The sequence below is a fragment of the Salvelinus alpinus genome, chromosome 24 (genome assembly GCF_045679555.1).
Source record: "Salvelinus alpinus chromosome 24, SLU_Salpinus.1, whole genome shotgun sequence".
In the NCBI taxonomy this organism is placed as follows: Eukaryota; Metazoa; Chordata; class Actinopteri; order Salmoniformes; family Salmonidae; genus Salvelinus; species Salvelinus alpinus.
In genome coordinates this window covers 31,896,301-31,920,336 of record NC_092109.1, presented here as the reverse complement: position 1 = coordinate 31,920,336, position 24,036 = coordinate 31,896,301, and the positions used below count along the sequence as shown (strand labels likewise).

The 24,036-nt window shown below is 38.9% G+C and overlaps 2 protein-coding genes across 4 annotated transcripts; both read left to right on the top strand.

The window, feature by feature from the left end:
* Positions 1–351: 351 nt before the first annotated feature.
* LOC139551822 (cationic amino acid transporter 2-like) lies at positions 352–9,950 on the top strand. Its single transcript, XM_071363180.1, has 12 exons — positions 352–403; positions 1,045–1,415; positions 4,508–4,663; positions 6,953–7,115; positions 7,239–7,375; positions 7,489–7,711; positions 7,805–7,941; positions 8,083–8,185; positions 8,287–8,420; positions 8,507–8,673; positions 8,750–8,858; positions 9,048–9,950. Exons 2-12 carry the CDS (start codon positions 1,046–1,048, stop codon positions 9,155–9,157), a joined length of 1,809 nt encoding a protein of 602 aa, XP_071219281.1. The 5' UTR covers positions 352–403; position 1,045; the 3' UTR covers positions 9,158–9,950.
* A 3,567-nt stretch (positions 9,951–13,517) lies between these two features.
* On the top strand, positions 13,518–23,876 carry LOC139551818 (matrin-3-like). Of its 3 annotated transcripts, XM_071363176.1 has the most exons (22): positions 13,548–13,649; positions 14,043–14,109; positions 16,828–17,369; positions 17,498–17,559; positions 17,706–17,747; positions 17,851–17,951; positions 18,059–18,102; positions 18,265–18,381; positions 18,510–18,635; positions 18,720–18,884; positions 19,124–19,248; positions 19,356–19,917; positions 20,969–21,062; positions 21,200–21,219; positions 21,347–21,475; positions 21,598–21,720; positions 21,869–21,997; positions 22,091–22,221; positions 22,499–22,622; positions 22,874–23,021; positions 23,127–23,248; positions 23,561–23,876. In XM_071363176.1, exons 2-22 carry the CDS (start codon positions 14,070–14,072, stop codon positions 23,597–23,599), a joined length of 2,985 nt encoding a protein of 994 aa, XP_071219277.1. In that variant the 5' UTR covers positions 13,548–13,649; positions 14,043–14,069; the 3' UTR covers positions 23,600–23,876. The 3 variants fall into 3 exon arrangements, with proteins under 3 accessions (XP_071219278.1, XP_071219277.1, XP_071219276.1); XM_071363175.1 differs by lacking the exon at positions 23,561–23,876 and having other exon boundaries at positions 23,127–23,415; XM_071363177.1 differs by lacking the exons at positions 14,043–14,109; positions 23,561–23,876 and having other exon boundaries at positions 13,518–13,649; positions 23,127–23,414.
* Positions 23,877–24,036: the final 160 nt, after the last annotated feature.

Below are 24,036 nucleotides of genomic sequence, written 5' to 3'. Positions count from 1 at the left end.
AGGTGAGCATCAAGCTCAAGTCACTACCATGCATCCCTAAAATAATGAATTCACCACCATACTGTAACCAAAAAACAACAATTAAATAAAACAATAAACAAATAATTTATTAAAACCCCAGTCTATTGGACATATTCTCTAAAACAACCCCTTGAGCTGTTGACATGACCAATTATGGACAGGTTGCGGACCAAGTCCAAGTTCTACAACAAATCAGTCTGGTCCTCTTTTTCAGAAATGGCACAGACATCTGAAATGTAACATAATCTGTCTAAAATGCTTGTACTTCAGAGATGTGAAAGTTAACAGGAGAGAAGCTATAGGATGGGTTTGTGCCCACGAATACCGAGGACAGAATACAGGACAACCCAGAGGGTCCGCACCTTAGCACACGGCCAAGAAGGTAAGATTACCTTAACTTAATACTAATAGTGACATGCACTGTAGCCTTCTGTACTGCAGCCTTGGTCATACGGAGTGGATCTGTATGGTCTCATCTGCTGCTCTACGGGCAGTATGTCTTCCATGCATGAACTGAAAATATCTAATATCAAAACGTATTTATGAAACAGGGAGAAGAAAATCCACTGCTACAGTCTATCACAAATATATTTTCAAAAGAAAAGAGCTAATTGTTTGCTTGATGAAGTTCATATGGGTTAAACATACAGCTGGTCATAGCTTTGTTTGATTTTGACAAATTGTATTTGTCACTCTGATCTTGTTATCAAATTTGTAATGCATGTGGAAGATGATCTAATCCTATTTATGAAATACTAGATACTGAATGTACTGCTTGCAAAGGTTTACAATAGTAGTAGTTTTGTCTGTAGTGTCTTACAAGCAGTATGTACAACAGTTTACAGTAGATCTATAATTAAAATCAACACTGCTTGTCATTGGTTGATAGATAGATTCAGTCTATACATTTGAATTCTGTTTTGATGTAATATATGCCTACCATTACTCAGTGTTCTAAAACAGTTGGTTTTACAAATTATGTGATGAACGGCATTTTGATGGACAGATCTTCTGCTCTTGCAGGATGTCTGGTGCCAGGCTGTTACTGTTCGTACAGAGCCTGTCTCGTAGGAAACCCCTGGAGCCAGAGGGGGAGGTGTCCAACTTTAAACGATGTCTGACTACCCTTGACCTGGTGGCTCTGGGGGTTGGCAGCACACTGGGGGCTGGCGTGTATGTGCTGTCAGGAGAGGTGGCCAGGGCTGTAGCTGGGCCCAGTATAATTATATCTTTCCTTGTGGCAGCAATAGCTTCCATTTTTGCAGGGCTGTGCTATGCTGAATTTGGAGCGCGTGTGCCCAAGACTGGCTCTGCCTACCTGTACAGCTATGTGACAGTGGGGGAGATTTGGGCCTTCATCACTGGCTGGAACTTGCTGCTGTCATATGTCATAGGCGAGTGACATCTGATATGGAATATAGAATATTTGATGCAAAATATGTTTTATTGGAAGCTACTGTCAGAGCTCAAGCCCATAAGGATGGTATAAAGGATGACAAGAATCAATCAACACTAACAATTAGAGCTCACAAACATTTTTTTATATACTCAAAGGACCACTATTAGCTTGTTTTAACCACTCCTATATAAATGATAGATTATCAGACACGCAACAAGAAGGTGTGATATCATTATTACTGAAACAGGACCCAAGTGGTATATATAAAGATCCAGTCCATTTAAAAAATTGGAGACCTCTTACACTTCAGTGTTGTGATGCAAAAATCCTAGCAAAATGCTTGGCGCATAGAATAAAAAAAGTCTTGTCAGATATTATTCATCCTAATCAGACAGGTTTTTTACATGGACGATACATTGGAGATAATATAAGGCAAGTACTGGAAACAATAGAACACTATGAAATATCGGGGACACCAGGCCTGGTTTTCATAGCTGATTTTGAAAAGGCTTTTGATAAAGTACGACTGGAGTTTATATATAAATGCCTAGAATATTTCAATTTTGGGGAATCTCTTATAAAATGGGTAAAAATTATGTATAGTAACCCTAGGTGTAAAATAGTAAATAATGGCTACATCTCAGAAAGTTTTAAACTATCTAGAGGAGTAAAACAAGGTTGTCCACTATCGGCATATCTATTTATTATTGCCATCGAAATGTTAGCTGTTAAAATTAGATCAAACATTAATATTAAGGGATTAGAAATCCAGGGCCTAAAAACTAAGGTGTCATTGTACGCTGATGATTCATGTTTTCTTTTAAAACCACAACTAGAATCTCTCCACGGCCTCTTAGAGGATCTAGATACATTTGCTATCCTCTCTGGATTAAAACCAAATTATGATAAATGTACCATATTACGTATTGGATCACTAAAAAATACACATTTTACATTGCCATGTAGTTTACCAATTAAATGGTCTGACGGTGATGTGGACATACTCGGTATACAAATCCCAAAAGAAAGAAATGATCTCACTCCAATAAATTTTTATAGAAAGTTAGCAAAAATAGATAAGATCTTGCTACCATGGAAAGGAAAATACCTGTCTATTTGTGGGAAAATCACCCTGATTAACTCTTTAATCATATCACAGTTTACCTATTTGCTTATGGTTTTGCCTACACCTAGTGACCTGCTTTTTAAATTATATGAACAAAAAATATTCAATTTTATTTGGAACGGCAAGCCAGATAAAATTAAAAGGGCCTATTTATATAACGAATATGAATTCGGAGGGCAGAAATTATTAAATATTAAAGCATTAGACCTCTCACTAAAGGCATCAGTCATACAAAAGTTATACTTAAATCCAAACTGGTTCTCTAGTAGATTGGTACGAATGTCTCATCCTATGTTCAAGAAGGGCCTTTTTCCCTTTATTCAGATTACACCTGCTCACTTTCGGTTGCTTGAAAAGGAAATAATCTCCAAAATATCTTTATTTTTTAAACAAGCCTTAGAAAGTTGGTTGCAATTTCAGTTTAATCCACCTGAAAGGACGGAACAAATAGTACAACAAATCTTGTGGTTAAATTCAAATATAGTAATTGATAAAAAAACTGTATTTATCGAAGAAATGTTTAAAAAAGGTATAATTTTTGTGAATGATATCATAAATAGGACTGGTGGAGTAATGTCACACATGCAGCTAACACAGACATATGGAAATGTCTGCTCTACCCAAAATTACAACCAATTAATTGCAGCATTACCACAAAAATGGAAGAGGCAGGTGGAAGGGGATAAAAGTAAGGAACTTGTATGTCGGCCTTATATTAAAGAACATAAATGGTTAAAGAAAAGTGTGATAAATAAAAACATATACCAATTTCATTTAAGGACCAAAAAACTTACAGCTGTGCCATATAAATTGCAAAATAGTTGGGAAGAGATTTTCGATGTACCCATTCCATGGCACATGGTTTATGAATTGATACGCAAAACAACGCCGGATTCAAAACTTCGAATTTTTCAATTTAAATTATTGTACAAAATTCTTGCAACTAATAGAATGTTATATATATGGGGGATACAATCTTCTCAGCTCTGTAGATTCTGCTGTGAGGAGGCAGAGTCATTAGACCATTTATTTTGGTATTGTCCGCATGTAGCTCGTTTTTGGTCACAGGTCCAGGAATGGTTGAAGAATTGCAACATTTGCGTAGAACTAACGCTACAGATAGCAATACTGGGGGATTTGAAAAGCCATAGTCAATCAATCAATAATATAATAATTATTTTAGCAAAAATGTTTATTTTTAATTTACAATCCGTGGAAGCTATGAGAATAGGAAGATTCAAATCTTTTGTGAAGCATCACAGCACAGCTGAAAAATATATGGCAAATAAAAATCCGAAATGGATGATGTTGGAAGATAGATGGGAAAGGTTGAGTGGAGCTGAAGGGTGGGACTAATAACAAGATAAACAATGTAGGGCATACGGGATCTGTGAAATGTGTATAGGTGCGGAGCTATTGTGAAATAGCACAGTTACAAGTGGAAATCAAACTGGATGGACAACAGAAATAGAGGAAGGACTAAGAACAAACAAGAGAGAACTATTATAAAGTAGACTGTGTCTGTAAATGTGTATAAGATGTATAAATTGAAGGTAAAAACAGAAATGTTTATCAGTTTACTCCAATTGGGGGATCGGTGGTAGGGTTTGCAGGGAATAATAATAAAGGTATACTCTTTAAAAAAAAGTATGTATGTCTATGTAGGTATGTGTATGTATATATGTGTATATGTATGCATACGTGAATGGATATATATATTTACCCAAAAAAATATGGGGGATTGGAAATGATGCAGACAATTACATTGGAAACAACATTCTTTCCGCAATATTAAGCTGATCCACCCCCCAAAAAAATAAAAGAAAAAAAATTAAAAAAATTAAAAAAAATACAATTAGAGCTCACTGTTGCATTGACAATGTCTCATTGACATATTGTAATGATCCTTCACACATAGCCAACATCACCTCCTTTGGTTTCTTGATTTCTTCTCTGATCAGGAACATCAAGTGTAGCCAGGGCATGGAGTGGGACTTTTGATGACCTCATTGGAAATGCCATTGCCAACTCTTTAGGTCAACATGCAGCAATGGATATGCCAGGCCTCGCTACTTACCCAGACTTCTTTGCTGCTGCTCTCATCATGCTGTTGGCAGGCAAGTGCTATTAACAGAAAGGTTTCATGGTGCAAAATAACTGGTCAATGGTGACAGTAAATAACTATATATACAGTTGAAGTCGGAAGTTTACATAAACCTTAGCCAAATACATTTAAACTCAGTTTTTCACAATTCCTGACATTTAATCCTGGTAAAAATTCCCTGTCTTAGGTCAGTTGGGATCACCACTTTATTTTAAGAATTTGAAATGTCAGAATAATAGTAGAGAGAATTATTTCTTTCAGCTTTTATTTCTTTCATCACATTCCCAGTTGGTCAGAAGTTTACGTACACTCAATTAGTATTTGGTAGCATTGCCTTAAAATGGTTTAACTTGGATCAAACGTTTCCGGTAGCCAACCACAAGCTTCCCACAATAAGTTGGGTGATTTTTGGCCCATTCCTCCTGACAGAGCTGGTGTAACTGAATCAGGTTTGTAGGCCTCCTTGCTCACACACGCTTTTTCAGTTCTGCCAACAAATTTTATATGGGTTTGAGGTTAGGGCTTTGTGATGGCCACTCCAATACCTTGACTTTGTTGTCCTTAAGCCGTTTTGCCACAACTTTGAAATTATGCTTGGGGTCATTGTCCATTTGGAAGACCTATTTGCAACCAAGCTTTACATTTCTGACTGATGTCTTGAGATGTTGCTGCACTATATCCACATAATTTTCCTCCTCATGATGCCATCTATTTTGTGAAGTGCACCAGTCCCTCCTGCAGCAAAGCACCCCCACAACATGATGCAACATATGCTTCACGGGGGTGGCAGTTCTTCGGCTTGCAAGCCTCCCCCTTTTTCCTCCAAACATAACGATGGTCATTATAGCCAAACAGCTCTATTTTTGTTTCATCAGATCAGAGGACATTTCTCCAAAAAATACAATCTTTGTCTCCATGTGCAGTTGCAAACCGTAGTCTAGCTTTTTTATGGCGGTTTTGGAGCAGTGGCTTCTTCCTTGCTAAGCGGCCTATCAGGTTATGTCGATATAGGACTCGTTTTACTGTGGATATGGATACTTTTATACCTGTTTCCTCCAGCATCTTCACAAGGTACTATTGTTCTTACAGATGAACATGGTACTTTCAGACGTTTGGAAATTGCTCCCAAGTATGAACCAGACATGCGGAGGTCTACAATTTTTTTTCTGAGGTCTTGGCTGATTTCTTTTGATTGTCCCATGATGTCAAGCAAAGAGGCACTGAGATTGAAGGTAGGACTTGAAATACATCCACAGGTACACGTCCAATTTACTCAAATGATGTCAATTAGCCTATCAGAAGCTTCTAAAGCCATGATATCATTTTCTGGAATTTTCCAAGCTGTTTAAAGGCACAGTCAACTTAGTGTATGTAAACTTTTGACCCACTGGAATTGTGATACAGTGAATTATAAGTGAAATAATCTGTCTGTAAACAATTGTTGTAAAAATTACTTGTGTCATGCAAAAAGTCCTAACCGACTTGCCAAAACTATAGTTTGTTAACAAGAAATTTGTGGAGTGGTTGAAAAACGAGTTTTAATGACTCCAACCTAAGTGTATGTAAACTTCCGACTTCAACTGTATATATACACTGAGTGTACAAAACATTAAACACACTTTGCTAATATTGAGTTGCACCTCCCACCCCAACTTTTGCCCTCAGAACAGCCTCAATTCGTCGGGCATGGACTCTACAAGGTGTCGAAAGCGTTCCACAGGGATGCTGGCCCATGTTGACTCCAATGCTTCCCACAGTTGTGTCAAGTTGTCTGGGTGTCCTTTGGGTGGTGGACCCTTCTTGATACACACAGGAAACTGTTAAATGTGGGGGGGAAACAGCAGCTTTGCAGTTCTTGACACAAACCGGTGTGCCTAGCACCTACTACCATACCCCGTTAAAAAGCACATAAATATTTTATCTTTCCCATTTACCCTCTGAATGGCACATGTACACAATCCATATTTAATTCGTCTCAAGGCTTAAAAATCCTTCTTTTAACCTGTCTCCTCCCGTTCATCTACACTGATTGATGTGGATTTAACAAGTGACATCAATTTGGGCTCCCGAGTGGCGCAGCGGTGTAGGCCGTCATTGTAAATAAGAATTTGTTCTTAACTGACTTGCCTTGTTAAATAAAATAAAAAAATAAGGGATCTAAGCTTTCGCCTGGATTCACCTGGTCAGTCTACTATGTAATGGAAAGAGCAGGTGTCCTTAATGTTTTGTACACTCAGTGTATATATATAGTATACTGTATAAGGAGCTTACTCTTGGTTCTAATAATTTATCACTTCCATAGGGATCCTTGCATTTGGCGTTAAAGAGTCTGCTATTGTGAATAAGGTTTTTACAGCAGTTAATACAGTGGTCTTGGTGTTTGTTATCATCGCTGGCTTCATCAAAGGTGACATTGACAACTGGTACATTAGTGAGGACACTATCCTGAACATAACAACAAATGAGTATGAACTTTATACATTTTTTTACTTTTAATCCCAGCACTATTATGAAATACGACATAAGTGTTCTAATGAAGTACAGTAAATTGAAATTCAAATAACATGAAGTGTGTCATTCCCCTTCAGAAACTTCACATCGGCACTAAATGAAACCACAAATTACGGTGTTGGTGGCTTCTTCCCCTTTGGTGTTGAGGGAACATTGGCAGGAGCTGCAACCTGTTTTTATGCCTTTGTTGGATTTGACTGCATAGCCACAACAGGTAACTGTTGTATAATGTGCTGAAAACCTTGAGCATTTTAGAATGATCTGAAGTATAATCAATGTGCCTTAGTCTCATCTGTATGTATAACCTCTGTTTGTGTAATCTCCCAGGGGAGGAGGTGCAGAACCCTCAGAAGTCCATCCCTCTGGGCATTGTAGCATCCCTGCTGATCTGTTTCCTGGCTTACTTTGGTGTGTCGGCAGCACTGACCCTCATGATGCCCTACTGCATGCTCAGCGTCAATAGCCCATTACCTGTGGCCTTTACATACATCGGCTGGGGCTCTGCAAAGTATGCTGTGGCTGTAGGCTCCCTCTGTGCACTTTCAACAAGGTATGGTATTATGTATAATTACATAAGTTGTCCCCTGTAGTGTCATTTGTAAAGTTTAAGTGGTGGAATGTAAATGGTGTGTTGGTTTCGCAGTCTTCTAGGATCCATGTTTCCCATGCCCCGGGTCCTCTTTGCGATGGCCAGGGACGGGCTGCTCTTCAAGCCACTCAGTAACATGAGTTCTCAACAAAGTCCTGTGGTAGCCACTCTATCTTCAGGTGTTGTGGCAGGTAACGCTGCTGAACAGCACAAAATCATCAAGCCTAGGTCATCTAACTATGTATTGACATTTACAAAGTCAAATGCAGATGCTGTTCCTTGTTTGGGTTGGTATTCACAATGTACTATGTATCACGTTTTTGTTTTTGCAGCAATCATGGCTCTGTTATTTGACCTGAAGGCACTTGTGGACATGATGTCAATTGGAACACTCTTTGCCTACACTCTTGTAGCAATATGTATTCTTATATTGAGGTATGCTTGATTGATCTGAACAGAGACATTTTACACAATATGATTTAACACCAAAGCATGTATGCATTTTATCTGGTTACTGTGTATGCGTTTTTATTTAGGTACCAACCAGATCTTGGTGAGGAGTCCAGTGATAATACATCTGAATCATTTTCGATGATAGAGGCCCTAAACCCTCCTTCTCAGCCCAATGCTCAAACCTCTAAAAATGTATCCATGTTCACAGTCTTTATCAGTGAGCGATTTTCTTTATATCCTGTTTCCTTTTATATCCAGTGTCATACTGTCTTAGAGGTCTGACACATTTGTTTTGTCCCCCAGTCCTTTTAGAAATTATTCTGAGCGTTGCCCTAACCAAGGCTGTGGATTCCCTGATGAACCAGGAGTGGTGGAGCATTTTAATCATCTCTGTGATCCTTTTGATGCTGGTCCTCACTGTTTTCATCATCTGGAGACAGCCTCAGAATACAACCAAAGCTGCTTTTATGGTAACATTGTGTCAAAGCTTAACTCAGATTTAGTTTTCTCCACAATTTACACCCATTTTGTTTGTTATCTCTGCAGGTTCCTTTTATACCAGCACTTCCTATTGTGAGTACATTTGTCAATGTCTATCTGATGGTTCAGTTGGGAGGAGATACATGGATTCGCTATGCTGTTTGGATGGCAGTGGGTAAGGAACCTAGGACTATTGGGCACACACTGGTTGAATCAACGTTGTTTCCACATCGTTTCAATTAAATTAAGTTGAATCAACGTGGAATAGACGTTGAATTGACTTCTTCAACAACGCATACATTTAATAATAAATTATGTCATGCTATTGTAGCAAAAATATTAGTGACGTTGTATTTTTTCACAGGGTTATTGATCTACTTTTGTTATGGAGTTCATCACAGTGTGCAAAAGCAAAGGCTGGAAAATGCACACAATCAGGTCAACATACAATGTCTTAACACAAATATGGAGTAAAACTTTGTGACGGATGAGGATTCCTGTGGCCCTGATATCTGACCTGGAATTGAAATACAAGATTTCAAAAGAAGAGAAACATCAATACATTGTATTTGATATAATTATAATAATTGTTATTGATATTGCCATATAAAGCTGTTTTGATTTGAAAGGGGCATTCCATAAAATACCCTACTGCTAATCACTCACTTTAACTCTTGAAATATATACCCCTTGAATTTGAACAACAAGGTGAATAGTTTGCATAAAGCAACTCGGGTTATCATGTCAACAATTTAATCTTTGAAGGTGTTGCCCCGACACTTTGTTTAAATAGAAAATCATGTGGATTATGCGATATGTAAAACTACTTGTAATGATGAATTCTAAATAAACTTTTACTTAAATCATGTCACAAGAGGCCAGTAATGTAACCAACATTAACAAATGTTTACCAATATACTTCATTGTAGCCTACAGTACACTGAAAATACCAGTGGTTTTTATTCTGTCGTGCATATCACAATAAAAGTGCTTTTTATGATGTGGCGAGTGGGTGGTATTGGAGTTAGTGCTGCTGCCTTCATCATACATATACCACTGTTGGTAAGGGTTCGAATCTATCTCACCATTTTCCTGACACTCCTCTCTATCATTCCTGTCACTCCAACTATCTGTCCATCAAAATACATTACGAATTTAAAGGGGGAAAGTGCCGTAGATTTTGCGGCATGATGTATCTGTTGTGTTTTATACATTATTATATGTAATACAAATAAAATGTTTACTTTCTGTTGGTCTTCATACTGTATTGAAAGGTCAGTTGGCTCATTTATTGCTACCCTTTAAACAATGAAAGTAATTCATAAATACCACAGTATAATCACAAAGAGAGCTGTTTCTCTATTGAGAGTGATTAGATGTCCACCTTGTGTATACTAGATTGTCAGTTCACACCTAGTCAGAAATACCTGGACCTTGTCACATTGGTGTCAGAAGTTGGATGGATGGCACATGAATTGTGTTTGCTGCAGAAAAACATGAAGTGGCTTAAATGTGTGGTCTGTCTCACAAGTCAGCCTGGTCTCATAGACTTGACGTAACATAGTAAATGTAAATCCATGACACTCAAAGTAGTATGATATGTTACCTTTGGTATGGTTACATAAGACAGAAGGATAATTAAGGCAAAAAACGAAAGTAGGGTGGACGTGAACGTCTAGCAACCCAAAGGTTGTGTGTTTGAATCTCATCATGGACAATTTTAGCTAATTAGCAACTACTTACTACTTGGACAGAAATGTAAACGCAACATGTAAAGTGAGGGTCCCATGTTTCATGAGCTGCAATAAAAGATCCCAAAAACATTCCATACGCACAAAAAGCTTATTTCTCTCAAATTTTGAGCACAAATTTATTTACATCCCTGTTAGTGAGCATTTCTCCTTTGCCAAGATAATCCATCCACCTGACATGTGTGGCATATCAAGAAGCTGATTAAACAGCATGATCATTACACAGGTGCACCTTGTGCTGAGATCAATAAAAGGCCACTCTAAAATGTGCAGTTTTGTCACAATGCCACAGATGTCTCAAGTTTTGAGGGAGCGTGCAATTGGCATGCTGACTGCAGGAATGTCCACCAAAGCTGTTGCCAGAGAATTGAATGTTAATTTCTCTACCATAAGCCACCTCCAACGTTGTTTTAGAGAATTTGGCAGTACAACAAACCGGCCTCACATCCTCAGACCACATGTATGGTGTCGTGTGGGTGAGAGGTTTTCTGATATCAACGTTGTGAACAGAGTGCCCCATGGTGGCGGTGAGGTTATTGTATTGGTAGGCATAAACTAAGGAGAACAAACCAATTGAATTTTATTGATGGCAATTTGAATGCACAGAGATAGAAATACCTGGACGTTGTCTCATTGATGTCAGATTTTTTTAAATATATATCTGTGACCAATAAATGCATATCTCTATTCCTTGTCATGTGAAATCCATAGATTAGGGCCTAATTTATTTATTTCAATTGACTGATTTCCTTATATGAACTATAACTTAGTAAATTCTTTGAAATTGTTGCATGTTGCGTTTACATTTTTTTTTCTGAATATTTACCATATTACATAACCCTTTAACCTAAATCCTAACTTTAACTCTAATCTTAAACACTAACCCCTAGCCTAGTTAATGTTAGCCACCTAGCTAACATTTGCGTTAGCCACCTAGCTCACGTCATCCACAACAAATTGGAATTCATAACATACACTACCGTTCAAAAGTTTGGGGTCACTTAAAAATGTCCTTGTTTTCCATGAAAATATACATGAAATTAGTTGCAAAATGAATAGGAAATATAGTCAAGATGTTGACAAGGTTATAAATAATGATTTTTAATTGAAATCATAATTGTGTCCTTCAAACTTTGCTTTTGTCAAAGAATCCTCTATTTGCAGCAATTACAGCCTTAAAGACCTTTGGCATTCTAGTTGTCAATTTGTTGAGGTAATCTGAAGAGATTTCACCCCATACTTCCTGAAGCACCTCCCACAAGTTGGATTGGCTTGATGGTCTCTTACGTACCATACGGTCAAGCTGCTCCCACAACAGCTCAATAGGGTTGAGATCTGGTGACTGTGCTGGCCACTCCATTATAGACAGAATACCAGCTGACTGCTTCTTCCCTAAATAGTTCTTGCATAGTTTGGAGCTGTGCTTTGGGTCATTGTCCTGTTGTAGGAGGAAATTGGCTCCAATTAAGCGCTGTCCACAGGGTATGGCATGGCATTGCAAAATGGAGTGATAGCCTTCCTTCTTCAAGATCCCTTTTAGACTGTACAAATCTCCCACTTTACCACCACCAAAGCACCCCCAGACCATCACATTGCCTCCACCATGCTTGTCAGATGGCATCAAGCACTCCTCCAGCATCTTTTAATTTTTTCTGCATTTCATGAATGTTCTTCTTTGTGATCCGAACACCTCAAACTTAGAATTGTCTGTTCATAACTTTTTTCCAATCTTCCTCTGTCCAGTGTCTGTGTTATTTTGCCCATCTTAATCTTTTCTTTTTATTGGCCAGTTTGAGATATGGCTTTTTCTTTGCAACTCTGCCTAGAAGGCCAGCATCCCGGAGTCGCCTCTTCACTGTTGACGTTGAGACTGGTGTTTTGCGGGTACTTTTTAATGAACCTGACAGTTGAGGACTTGTGTGGCATCTGTTTCTCAAACTAGACACTAACGTACTTGTCCACTTGCTCAGTTGTGCACCAGGGCATCCCACTCCTCTTTCTATTCTGGTTAGAGACAGTTTGATTTGTTCTGTGAAGGGAGTAGTACACAGCGTTGTACGAGATCTTCAGTTTATTGGAAATTTCTCGCATGGAATAGCCTTCATTTCTCAGAACAAGAATAGACTGATGAGTTTCAGAAGAAAGGTCTTTGTTTCTGGCCATTTTGAACCAGTAATCGAACCCACAAATGCTGATGCTCCAGATACTCAACTAGTCTAAAGAAGGCCAGTTGTATTGCTTCTTTAATCAGAACAGTTTTCAGCTGTGCTAACATAATTGCAAAAGGGTTTTCTAATGATCAATTAGCCTTTTAAAATGATAAACTTGGATTAGCTAACACAGCGTGCCATTGGAACACAGGAGTGATGGTTGCTGATAATGGGCTTCTGTACGCCTATGTAAATATTCCATAAAAGAAATCAGCCGTTTCCAGCTACAATAGTCATTTACAACATTAACAATGTATACACTGTATTTCTGATCAATTTTATGTTATTTTAATGGACCAAAAAATAGCTTTTCTTTCAAAAACAAGGACATTTCTAAGTGACTCCAAAATGTTTAACGATAGTGTATATGTTTTACAAATTTGTAACATATAACATATATGGCAATTCATAGCACATCATACTGATTGTAATTCGTAACATATTGTAATGAAACAGGCAGGGAGCAGGTCTCGAACCCTCGAACTTCTAGCCTGAAGTCCAGTGCGTTATCGACTGTGCTGCAAAAGCATGCTCGTGCGACAGAGTCGATATCCGCGTTTATAAACCTAGGGTCGTTACACTATCATACGAAATGGATGATGGACATCCACAATTTAATGCATATTGTAGCATACGAAACGTTACATATCATGCTTATTGAAGTATTACAGACTTCCGTTTACTATGTTATGTCTACCCCTGAGTTCAGATTGCGCAAGTGTGTGGGCATCCTGAATGAAGGTAATAACAATATTTGTCTGTGTTTCTGAATAGTGAGTCTGACTTGTGACGAAATATTCCACTCTGCCTTCCAAACGACAGAGCGGAAGTTCTCCGTTGACATACATCCTAAACTGACCAATGAAAACGTTTGCTTACCGTCCTGCACACTTTGTGGTGCAGGAAAAAACGATTAGCCAGACTGTAACGTTATAGGACTTAAACTGTGCTGTAGCCACTAGCTAGAACATTTTACGAAATAGCTGAAAGGGGACTTCTTTAAAGGTATGTTTTACAGCAATCACAATTTGAATTCAATGTAGTAGTTGATCTTCATGCTCAAACATTCAGACCAAAAAATCTGATATTGCTTAATTTGCTAGAAAGCTTTGGTAAACTACTTATTGAATGCTAGCGGGCCGCATTCCCAAGTGATGCGTGCAGCTTGCTAGGCTTGGTAACACCAGCGCGAGCTAGTAACTAACAATACAGTAACATAGCGCTTGGTTGATATCTAATATTTTTATCAGGGGGGGTAAGACGATATTGAGCTTCGTTTTGCAGAGTTAAAGATGCGTAGCTAACGTTAACAACAAAGCTCTTGTGTTGAAGGCCTCTCCACCATTGAATGTATTTATCTAGCTTGCAACAATATTCTGGGAAACGTATGTTTTTCAGCAAGGGACATCAAATTGCTCATAGCAAATGAAGACTATCAAGCTAACCATGGAACTAATTGAAGATGGTAGGCATTCAGTCAGTGCTAAGGAGTCTCAATCTGGGCCTATACTTTTTACCCAACCAGCAACTAGCCGAGCTTTTTCTTAACTCTACGATGTACGTGAAATCAATGGAGATGAACGGAGACTACTTTGCGGACTGAACTTCCGACTACATAGAGTCGCTGTCAGCCGATAATTGTAACACTGTAACACTTAAACCTTTGCAGTGTGCCTAGTTACGTTTGATACCGGTGCTCCGGCGGCTAGGCATGCGTCGAAATCGCGAAGTAGTGTGCCTAGTTACGTTTGATACCGGTGCTCCGGCGGCTAGGCATGCGTCGAAATCGCGAAGTAGTGTGCCTAGTTACGTTTGATTCCGGCGGCTAGGCATGCGTCGAAATCGCGAAGTAGTGTGCCTTTAAACAAAAAACTTTCTAATTTTTTTTGGGGGTGGACTTTTTATTTTATTTTTATTAACAACAAATCAATACAGAAAGTACATAAGGGAACACAAGTATATATCGATTATATATAATGGACAATCGAGCTAGGGGGTACAATATCACATTACAATTACACAAGGACCTTAAGGGACATACATACACTTACAATTCTAACAGCTTTTTTGTTAGTAGAGTATATAACTGTCTTAAAATACAGTTCAATTTCTTTTTGTAGGGTAAGAAAATGTTTTTTTGTTAGTAAATTTACATTTGTGTATATGAAATTTGGCCAAAAGAATAATGAAATCTCTCCACAATAGTGTAAAATCTTCATAAATGTGTTCAATTATAAATCCACTGATGTCTTGCCACAGTTTTCTTACATGTATACAATGACAAAAAAGATGCAACATTGTTTCTGGGTGGTCATTACAAAAGGAGCAATTTGAGTTGTTTTCCTTAAACTTCTTCATATAGTGGTTGGCAGGATAATATTTATGAATAATTTTAAAGGAAACTTCCTTAATTCTGTTAACAAGTAGGTATGTGTGTGGCAACATCCAAACTTTTCCCCAACAGATATTATCAATAAATCCATTCCAATAAGGCATGACATAAGGTATAGATAGATATAACATCCTGCTGAAACAAGGTTCGTATCGCTCTGTTGTTGAATGGACCAAAAGAGAAACAAATCTTTCCTACTGATGAGTCTTGACACGTTCCTGAATAACAGAGCAACACCTGAGGGAATGGCGTCTAAAACAATTGCAAAATCTTTAGGTGTTACAGGGTCCTAGTAAAGTGATAAGAATTCCTTATAACTGAGTAAAAGACCCTCTGCATTTACCAGTTGGCTCACCAATAGGATATTATTTCGGAACCAATATTCTAAAAACAAAGAAGGCAAAGTAGTGTGCCTATGTGTGTATCACTTTATCAGAAGAACGTCATCAATGGCGTCCGAAGCTTCGTTTGATCACGTGCTTTTTCAAACCATGAGTTGAGAGATCCAACTGATTTCTACCTGGTTCCGGTGCTTTTTTCGATTCCAAGCTGTTTTCAAACATCGACCTCTACTGGACACCGTACTTAGAAATATAGTTAGGATTGTAAACATAAACTTTTACCTGACAGGTAGTTTAGCAGGTAGAGGAAGGGCTATGGAACATTCAGGGACGTGAGTGTATGAGTTTGAATCTTGTTGGCACACTATTTTGAAAAAAAATTCATTCTGCCCTGTTCAAATAATTGGTTTTATTTATTATAGTATAAGCGTCTGTCTTAAGCGTCATAAATAATGCCGTAGATTTAGTTTTTCAAAAATAGTCAACTTGAAGGCAAAAAAGGGAAGCATGATGTAAGATGCAAACCTGGTATTCCAACTGATTACAGGCTACTAAAGCCAAACACTTACTGCTGCGTGTTAGAATGAAAACAATGGAGAAAAAAATACCTCTTTCTGGTAATCACACGCTGCTATTGCTGACCAGCAGATGTCACTAATGTGTATTGTGAACAAATAATGAAGATCTGTTTTTCTGCACAAAGCTCAGTTTCTCTGTTACCAATTTGGTGAAAGCGCTAAAGCCTTCAGAAAGCCTCAGTTTCCCATCACTACTGAAATCCCAGGTGACTCAACTCCACGGTTTAGGATGATGGAGTTAAGCGGCAACTAGTGTGGACGGACTGGAGCTATGAAGTTTTTATAAAAAACTACTACGGCCGGGATGATACCAGTATCGCAATATTTTTTCCCATGGCAAAAATGATAACATGAAGCAGGCAGACCAAACTCTTTGGACCTTAAAAAACCTGCTGTATGTAAACTATGGTGTGCTATAGTTTGGAAAATAAATACATGTGACTGGATGACAGCATGTTTGTTTGCAACATTATGGTTGTTTTCCTAAAGAAACAGCGTATTTCAGCACCCAAAGAATAGCCCTCATTTAGACAGGACAATGTCCTGTCTAAATGGGGGCTATTCATTCGGCGCTGAAAATTGCGGTTGTTAGGGCTGGGATGATAAAAATATTGATATATCGTGGCAAGGAAACAAAACACAAAGCGGATTTAACTTCACCGCTCAACTTCATCTTAAATTGTGTAGTTTAGTCTGCTACTGAAATCCATACTTTTTAATAAAACTTTAGTCAAATACAACCTGTTTCTTTGTATCGGCTGACAGTGACTTGATGTAGTCGGAAGTGCACTCCGCCCACATTCGTCACAGTTACACTCATTACTTTAGCCATCTGTTGAAATTGCTGAATCGGAACTATTCTCCCATTTCAGAATACACTTCTTTGTGCCCTGGAAATTTGAGGATGGAGGGCAGTGAGGGTCAAAGTTCTGCACGCAAAGGATCTGGTGATGGAGCGTTGAGCGCTATGAATTTATATGCCACTCTGGGGCTCTCTCCAGAAGACGTGGATGCTCTGGCCAAGATTCCAGAGAACGAGATCAGTGTAGAGACACTGCCTTATCTGATAATGCAACTGAAGGCCAGTCGAGCCAAGCAAGAGGAGCAGGGAGAGCCCTCCCCAAAGAGAGACGGACAGGAAGAGGATACAGATGTTAAAGACCGCGGCAGACGGGACAGTCCCCCTGCATTCCGTCGCCAGTCAAGCAGCCATAGTGACACTGACTATAAGAAAGTGGAGGTGCGACCAGAGCAGGCCGAGGCAAGAAAAGATTCCCACCACACTAGGCCCTCAACGGAAAAAACATCAGACAGCCAACCTTCTTCCTATCAATTGGAAGATTTTCAAGGAGTTGTGCCCAATATTTACCCACACACATGCTCGCTATGCTTCTGTATGTTGAATTCTACTAAGGTAAGCTTTGTTATATTTCAATACTCTTGCTGTTGGAGTGTGTCTACAAGTATATGCTTTTAATCAGAACACTCAACCTTTCATAATGACATTCATTTTTGTTTAATATGAGTTTGCTTTTTTCACAGCAATGGAAGGATCATCTCAATGGATTACGCCATGCAGAGGGCTGTCGAGAACTCTTGCGTCTGTAAGTGTTTCAATGCAAAGTAAAACATTTAGAAAATAAACTGAGGCAGATCACAAAATCAATCAGCAGAGGTATTTCCTATTACCTGGTTTTATTCTAATTAGAATTGTTTTTGTCTTCTTATTTTTTTTTATTTTTTTTTACAGATATCCAGATTGGGAAAAACAAGATGTCCAAGGGAAGAAAATGTGAGGGCCATGAAATAAAGCTTCATGGTGAAAACAAGCATGTCATGATGTAAAACAATTAGCCATCCTGTTCTTTCTTAGCACTGTTTATGTTATCTTCCAGACCAATTTCCATCCCAAGTAGAGATGCTAATTCACCGCCCAGAAGAGCGCCACGTCCTGCTATGCCTTACAAGAGACAACATAGCTCAGACCGCGTAGGAGGTGATAACCTCATGTCCTATCCTAATGTCAAGTTTGATCCAGACCAAATAAGGCCCAATGGCAAACCACTTGAAAATGTAAACTTTTTTTCATGTTTTCATCTTTAGGTGAAGTCTGGTCTGCACCAGAAAGACACCATTTGAAGCCCAAGGTAATGCCCCTTCTGTGTCATTGTGTTGTCTAATAAATAGAGCATTTTTCCCATTCACTTCTTATAATGTAGTTTATTTGCTTAAATCTACATGCTAAATAAATAAAGGTTAAATAAAAATAAAATGCATGCTTGAATGTGTGATCTTATCTTTTGCACCAGGCTGGCACAAAGGTGGTGGTTGCTAAATATCCCCGTGGGTCTGTTGCTGTTGAAGACTTGGTGACTTTGGCTAAGCCATTCGGCACAGTTGTAAAACATCTGGTGTTCCCCTGCAAGGTAAGTTACACAAATTGATAAGAACCTTAAGTTTAAACACTCAACTCTTAACGTTCTCTCTTTTTTAAAAACATTTTATGTTGTGTAGTTTGTCTATTGGCGGATTCATTGTTGTTTTTTTGTTCCAGGGCTTTGTGGAGTTGGGTTCGCACAAAGAGGCAGTCAATATGGTGGATCACTACAGTGATAGCAAAGCTATTGTGAAGGGAAATGGTTTGACTCTGTACCTGTCACCTGTAGTGTGCAGTATTTATGTAAGTGCACCTGCCTCTTAAAATTTTGAGATTCTGTTTTCTTAATCACAGATATCCCAGCATGAGCTTGTTTTTTTCCTATAGACGCCAAGGTCGGATGAACCACCAGGAAAACGCCCCAACAAACAAGTTAGCAATACAGTAGTTTGTTTTTCCCGCGTATCTCCTGGGAAAGAAAGAGAATCTGAGATTCTCGATCTTGCCAAGATGTTTGGGGATGTGAGACATTCGTCATTTTTAAGTGATCAGGTAAGGTTTGAGCAATATGGAATTGAATCAATTCCATATTGCTTGTGATCAATCAAATCTTCAAAATATCTCTTTCAAATAGAAAAACATTATTAAAACAATGGAACAATGCAGTGTATCTATTTTAAATTCCGAATAGCATGGAATTGTATGACTGGAGTAGATCAATCAACACACACCGCCATTATTAACCACCACCTCTAGCTTTCTCTTACACATTCTTCCTTATCCATCTGCAGGCCCTGATTGAGATGGTAGATTGGAAGGATGCTGACATTATGGTGAAGTACTACCACTCCAACCCCCTCAAGATCAATGGAAAGAGTGTCAAAGTCAGCTTGTCATCGTCACTGAAGCATCTGAGGTAAGTAAGAGTCCACCTGGGGCAATGGCGGCCAGACCAATTTTCCTGTGGGCCTCGTCGGGAAGTTTGTGTCAGGGAAGTTTACCTCAATGGTTTTTGCCTTGTAGAGAAAGTCCTGACTCCACCACATCCAGAAGAGCAGATTCCAGTAAAAGCCAAAGCAGCAGACAGAAGAGCGAGGAGACCAGCAAGAACTCAAACTCCACAAACAAAGAGGGACCCAGTACAGGCAAACAACCTGCTGAGAAAGTGGTGGAACAAGGAAAAGGTCAACAAAGCTCCTCAGAGGAGGTTAAGGAAGAGGTAAAGCAGGACATCAAGGACGAGGAGATCAAGGAAAAGATCGAGGAGGTGGTCAAGAATGAGAGAAAGGGGGAGGACATTAATTTGGAAAACAAAGATCCAGACAAAGAGAGCGTCCAGGTTGAAGATGACCAAAGCTCGTTAGATAAGTTTGGAGCTGGTGTTGATACTAACGACTCTGCTCCTTCCAAAAGTGCCTCTCTGGTGGCTGACTCTAAAGATAAGGGGGAACCTGAAAGCACAGAATTGTTGGCAGACAATACCTTGGAGGATTCTGACCTAAAGGCTGCCGATGATCCAGCTCTGTGTGATGCTGACGTCACAATGGAGGACATGATGGAACAGGAGAGCTTTCACGAACATGGTGTAAGGAATTATTGTCATTCATATGTGTGACCTGAACCAACAAAGGCATTGTTCGCAGAATTGAACATACGTTTTTGTCGAGTAAACAAGATGTTGGTTCCCAGCAATGGGTTCTTAAAGCAGCTTGGTTGAAGTTCTGTGTGCATTCCAGTGAATGTAGTTTGGTTGAGATCCTCCATTGATCAGTTGAAACAGATGTGGGCATCTTATGCGTAGAACCACTGAAATGGTTTCAGTGGCAAATCAAATCCATCTGACACTTGTGATTGAAGCTCAGATTGAACCTCGTCAACGCAGACAAACAGTCGAGATGTTTTCTGTGACTCATGTCGGCATTGCCCGGTTTCAGTCATGGATTGTTGGAATACTGAGTTTGCTTGGTAGCATAACATGCAATGTATCTAGGCTTAATGACATGGCTTATCTATCTCTATGTAGGCTTAATGACATGGCTTATCTCTATGTAGGCTTAATGACATGCTCATGGTTTATTTATTCCATCAGTTAAATGATGGAGATCAGCTCTGAAGGGTTTCTCTTTACCTTCCATGGTTGAATATCAAAGGTGATCGAATCATCTCTGTACAAGTTCTAGAAAACATAGCCTGTCGGTAGTAATCCAAAACAGGTGCTTACCTATGAAAGCTCCCATAGTAGGACTGAGTTCAAGTGACACAGCGTTGAAGCACAGCGAGTCAGCCAGACATTTTAAATGTATGGATGAGTAGCTGTTCAGCCTTAACTGGTTTGATCAACATGTTGATCTGACCAACAGGTTTTAATACGATTGAAGCTGTCTATCGTTTTGTTATAGTGCAGCCACAGGATTCACGTCCTAGCTTTAAGAGACATGGACCTTCATCATAGTTCAAGATCATTGAATACAGTTTTGCATACTTATATCTTCAGTGTTTGAGCAGCTTTTGACAGTTTCCCATAACAACCTCACAAATATTTGTCATGAGATTCGATGTGGTTCTGTTGCAGCACTTTGGAACTTGAAACACTCTTAATTATTTAACTTATTGATGTTCTGTACTTATTCCAACAGGACGATATGGATGACATGGATTTCCCTGATAACATGGATGATTTTGTTACATTGGATGAACTCGACAACGATATTGGAGAGGATGCGTCAATGGGTAAGCAATGAATGAGGAAAAACATTCTTACTTGGCAGCAAAGGACATAATTATTACTGTTCTGCCCGTGTGGATAACAAATTAAAGACAATCTGCAGATCATAATTTATACAAATTACGTTTCTTTTTATTTGCAGAGTCAAAGGATTCTTCATGGGTTGGTATTTTACATGGTTCGCTAGACTACATGTTTCATTTAGAAACGTGTAGTTGGAATGTGTCAAAAGTGTTGTTTTATCCAACATTATTGCTAGTATGTTGCTCAGTAAAACTGTTTTCTACAGGATGGAAAAGTTGTCCATATTAGCCCAATCAGAAAGGGCTATAGAGACGTAGAGGTGGCCATCTTGAAACTGGCAGAGCGAGCAAATGTGAAAGTTGTAAACCGTACCATATCCTTCTTCAGACAGGAGGTAGGTTCATAATTATGTTGCTTGCCCATATGTTATTTGGGGATCAGTTATCTAGTTTGTTTATGTGATGGAATTAATGTTATCATAGTTTGTATGCCGTTGTGCTTTTTATATATTTGCAGGGATGGTTAGAGCTTGATACTACCGATGAAGCGCATAAGTTGGTGAAATTCTACAAAGGCAAAGCACAGTTGTTGGGGAAACCTGTCGATATTAGAATGTGCTATTCACAGAAAAAGTTGGAGGTTGGTTTGGTGTAGTACCTATGGTTTGCACGTTATGCATTTGATGAATGAATTGAAATAAGCTAAGCTACACACCTAGCATATAGTCAATATTTGTAACACAAAGATTAGTATTATGTGTAATGTGACTTTGTTTCTGTCATTGTAGAGTCCCAGTGGGAGATCCATCTACATTTGTTTGCTTCCACGGCAGAAGTACTCGGACGTCTCTCTGTTACGGCTTGCCCAACCTTTTGGAAAAATCACTGGCTATCATTTGAACTGGGTTCATAGAAAGGTAAGGTTTCACCAGCCCATTTTTTTTTAGGGAGGACTTAATGTGTTTTTCTATTGGTAAAGGAATCACTTTTTTCTTCTTTCACCTCTCCAGTGTTATATCCAGTTTGAGAGTGTGGAAGCCGCTCAGAAAATGGTGAAGAAGTGCTTCCAACGTCCTCCCAGATTTTACGGCACCCTGATAAGGGTCAGTTTGTGCAAAAAGGGAGACTCACTGATATCCTGGTAAGTAATTTTCAATAACCCCTAAGAATATACAGTGGAAGTGTGCAGCAGAGTAGATGATGGAAATTAGTTAAAGTTGAATTTGAAGAATGCTGATATCCTATCCAGCCAACGTCCACTGCTAGTTCAGTTGATTACTTCATTCTTCCAATTGATATCAATCTCAGATACAATAATTTTTTAAGTCATTTAGCAATAATATTGTGTTATATGCTTAAACTGGACTGTATGAGTTCTAGTACTGGGTTGACATTGTATTCTGTTTCTTTGGATACAGGAAGCCTCCAGTCAAGTATGAGCTGTGGTTGGCCAGTCAGAACAACAGAAGAACAAGAGATCGCCATGGAGATGAGACTAATGGCCAGTCAGCCAAAAGCCACTCTCCAGTGGTGAAAGAGAAGGTTATTTGCTATAATTTTGTTTCCCCAATTTAAATGAGGTGAGAGATTACCTTGTTTAGTGAAATGCTTGCTGAAATATTTAGGTATTTAGGCATTTCTGTGAACATTACTTTTATAGTTGCCCAGTTAGTCAATATGTAATCAGTTAATACGCTTCACAGAGAATAGTGAAATTATTTATTGGTGTTGGTCTCGCAATCTCAGGCTGAATAGAATGAATGTGATAGACATGATTGTGGTTGTATGGCCAGGATGTCCAGCGACCTGTGTCTGATAGTGAGGGGGTCTGTGTGGACCCTGAGGGTGAGGAGACCAGTGGTGTGGAAGCTGTCCCAGAGGGAGAGAAGAAGAAGAAGCAGCAGGAGCCTCTGGGTCCTTATCAACCTGACAACCCTGTTGGTAAGAGACTAGAGATACTGACTTCTGTTTCAGTTTGGCTGTATTTTTTATGATCAGGGGTGATGGGGATATCAGCCAAGTTTTTTTCTGTCCTTTTATTTGCAGGGTTAGACTATCTGGTGCCAAGGACCGGATTCTTCTGCAAGCTGTGCAACATCTTCTACACTAATGAGAAAACAGCCAACTCAGTCCACTGTAGCAGTGAGGAACATTACCTAAACCTGAAGGTAATTTTCAACTGTAACAAGTCACTTCTTACTTTGTGGTGTATTGGTAAGGAAATGTAGTTGACCTTGGAGCCCACAATACATTCTCAACATTCTTCAGGTTTCACTGTCAAATGTTAATTCTTAACAATAAATATCTTGAATAATCATCACCTTCATAGGGAAACCTTGTTGATTTAAGCGAGTTTTACCTATGCTTGTGGAATCTTGACCAAATGGAAAGATATGAGACTTTAGGGGATCTGTTTTAGCTGGTGTTCTTGGTATTGAGTTAATACCCCCATTTGAATATCCCACTGATTTTCTTTTCAGAGAAAGATGGATGAAGATAAACAGCCCTTAGCTGATTGAGAGGGTTGCTGTCCACCTGTAGTCTTCCCAGAGGAAGATTGGCCGTTTTTAGTATAAACGTTTCTGTCCAGTTTTAACATTCCAGTATTTTCTGTTACTGTTGACAGCATTGTTATCCATTTGAAATTAATTAATGCAGCCTATTACAAAATGTAGTCCCATTATGTGGTTAATAATAGTACCTGGATATAGTTTCCTCTTATTGAATAAACAAAAATGTTTGCTTGATGTATTCTTTGACTTCTGGAATTAAATTTGTAACTTCTGTTATGGCTAACATTTACTCTGAACCTTATTTGACAGGTCTATTGTTAATGTTTTTCAATGGTTAACTGTCATCAATGACCAGGACATGTGCACAGGATTGGCTGGAACTACAGAATTTGCCATAACCCAGACAAAGAACCATCTGGTGCTTGACTGTGACAGCAGAGCTG

What these genes read in the sequence shown, in the direction of transcription:
- LOC139551822 (XM_071363180.1), top strand. Translation starts at nt 1,046, where the DNA reads ATGTCTGGTGCCAGGCTGTTACTGTTCGTACAGAGCCTGTCTCGTAGG. An exon ending in GCTGCTGTCATATGTCATAG is followed by an intron (nt 1,416 to 4,507) that starts GCGAGTGACATC and finishes TTCTCTGATCAG; the next exon opens with GAACATCAAGTGTAGCCAGG. An exon ending in TGCTGTTTGGATGGCAGTGG is followed by an intron (nt 8,859 to 9,047) that starts GTAAGGAACCTA and finishes ATTTTTTCACAG; the next exon opens with GGTTATTGATCTACTTTTGT.
- LOC139551818 (XM_071363175.1), top strand. Translation starts at nt 14,070, where the DNA reads ATGAAGACTATCAAGCTAACCATGGAACTAATTGAAGATG. An exon ending in TGTCGAGAACTCTTGCGTCT is followed by an intron (nt 17,560 to 17,705) that starts GTAAGTGTTTCA and finishes TTTTTTTTACAG; the next exon opens with ATATCCAGATTGGGAAAAAC. An exon ending in GACACCATTTGAAGCCCAAG is followed by an intron (nt 18,103 to 18,264) that starts GTAATGCCCCTT and finishes CTTTTGCACCAG; the next exon opens with GCTGGCACAAAGGTGGTGGT.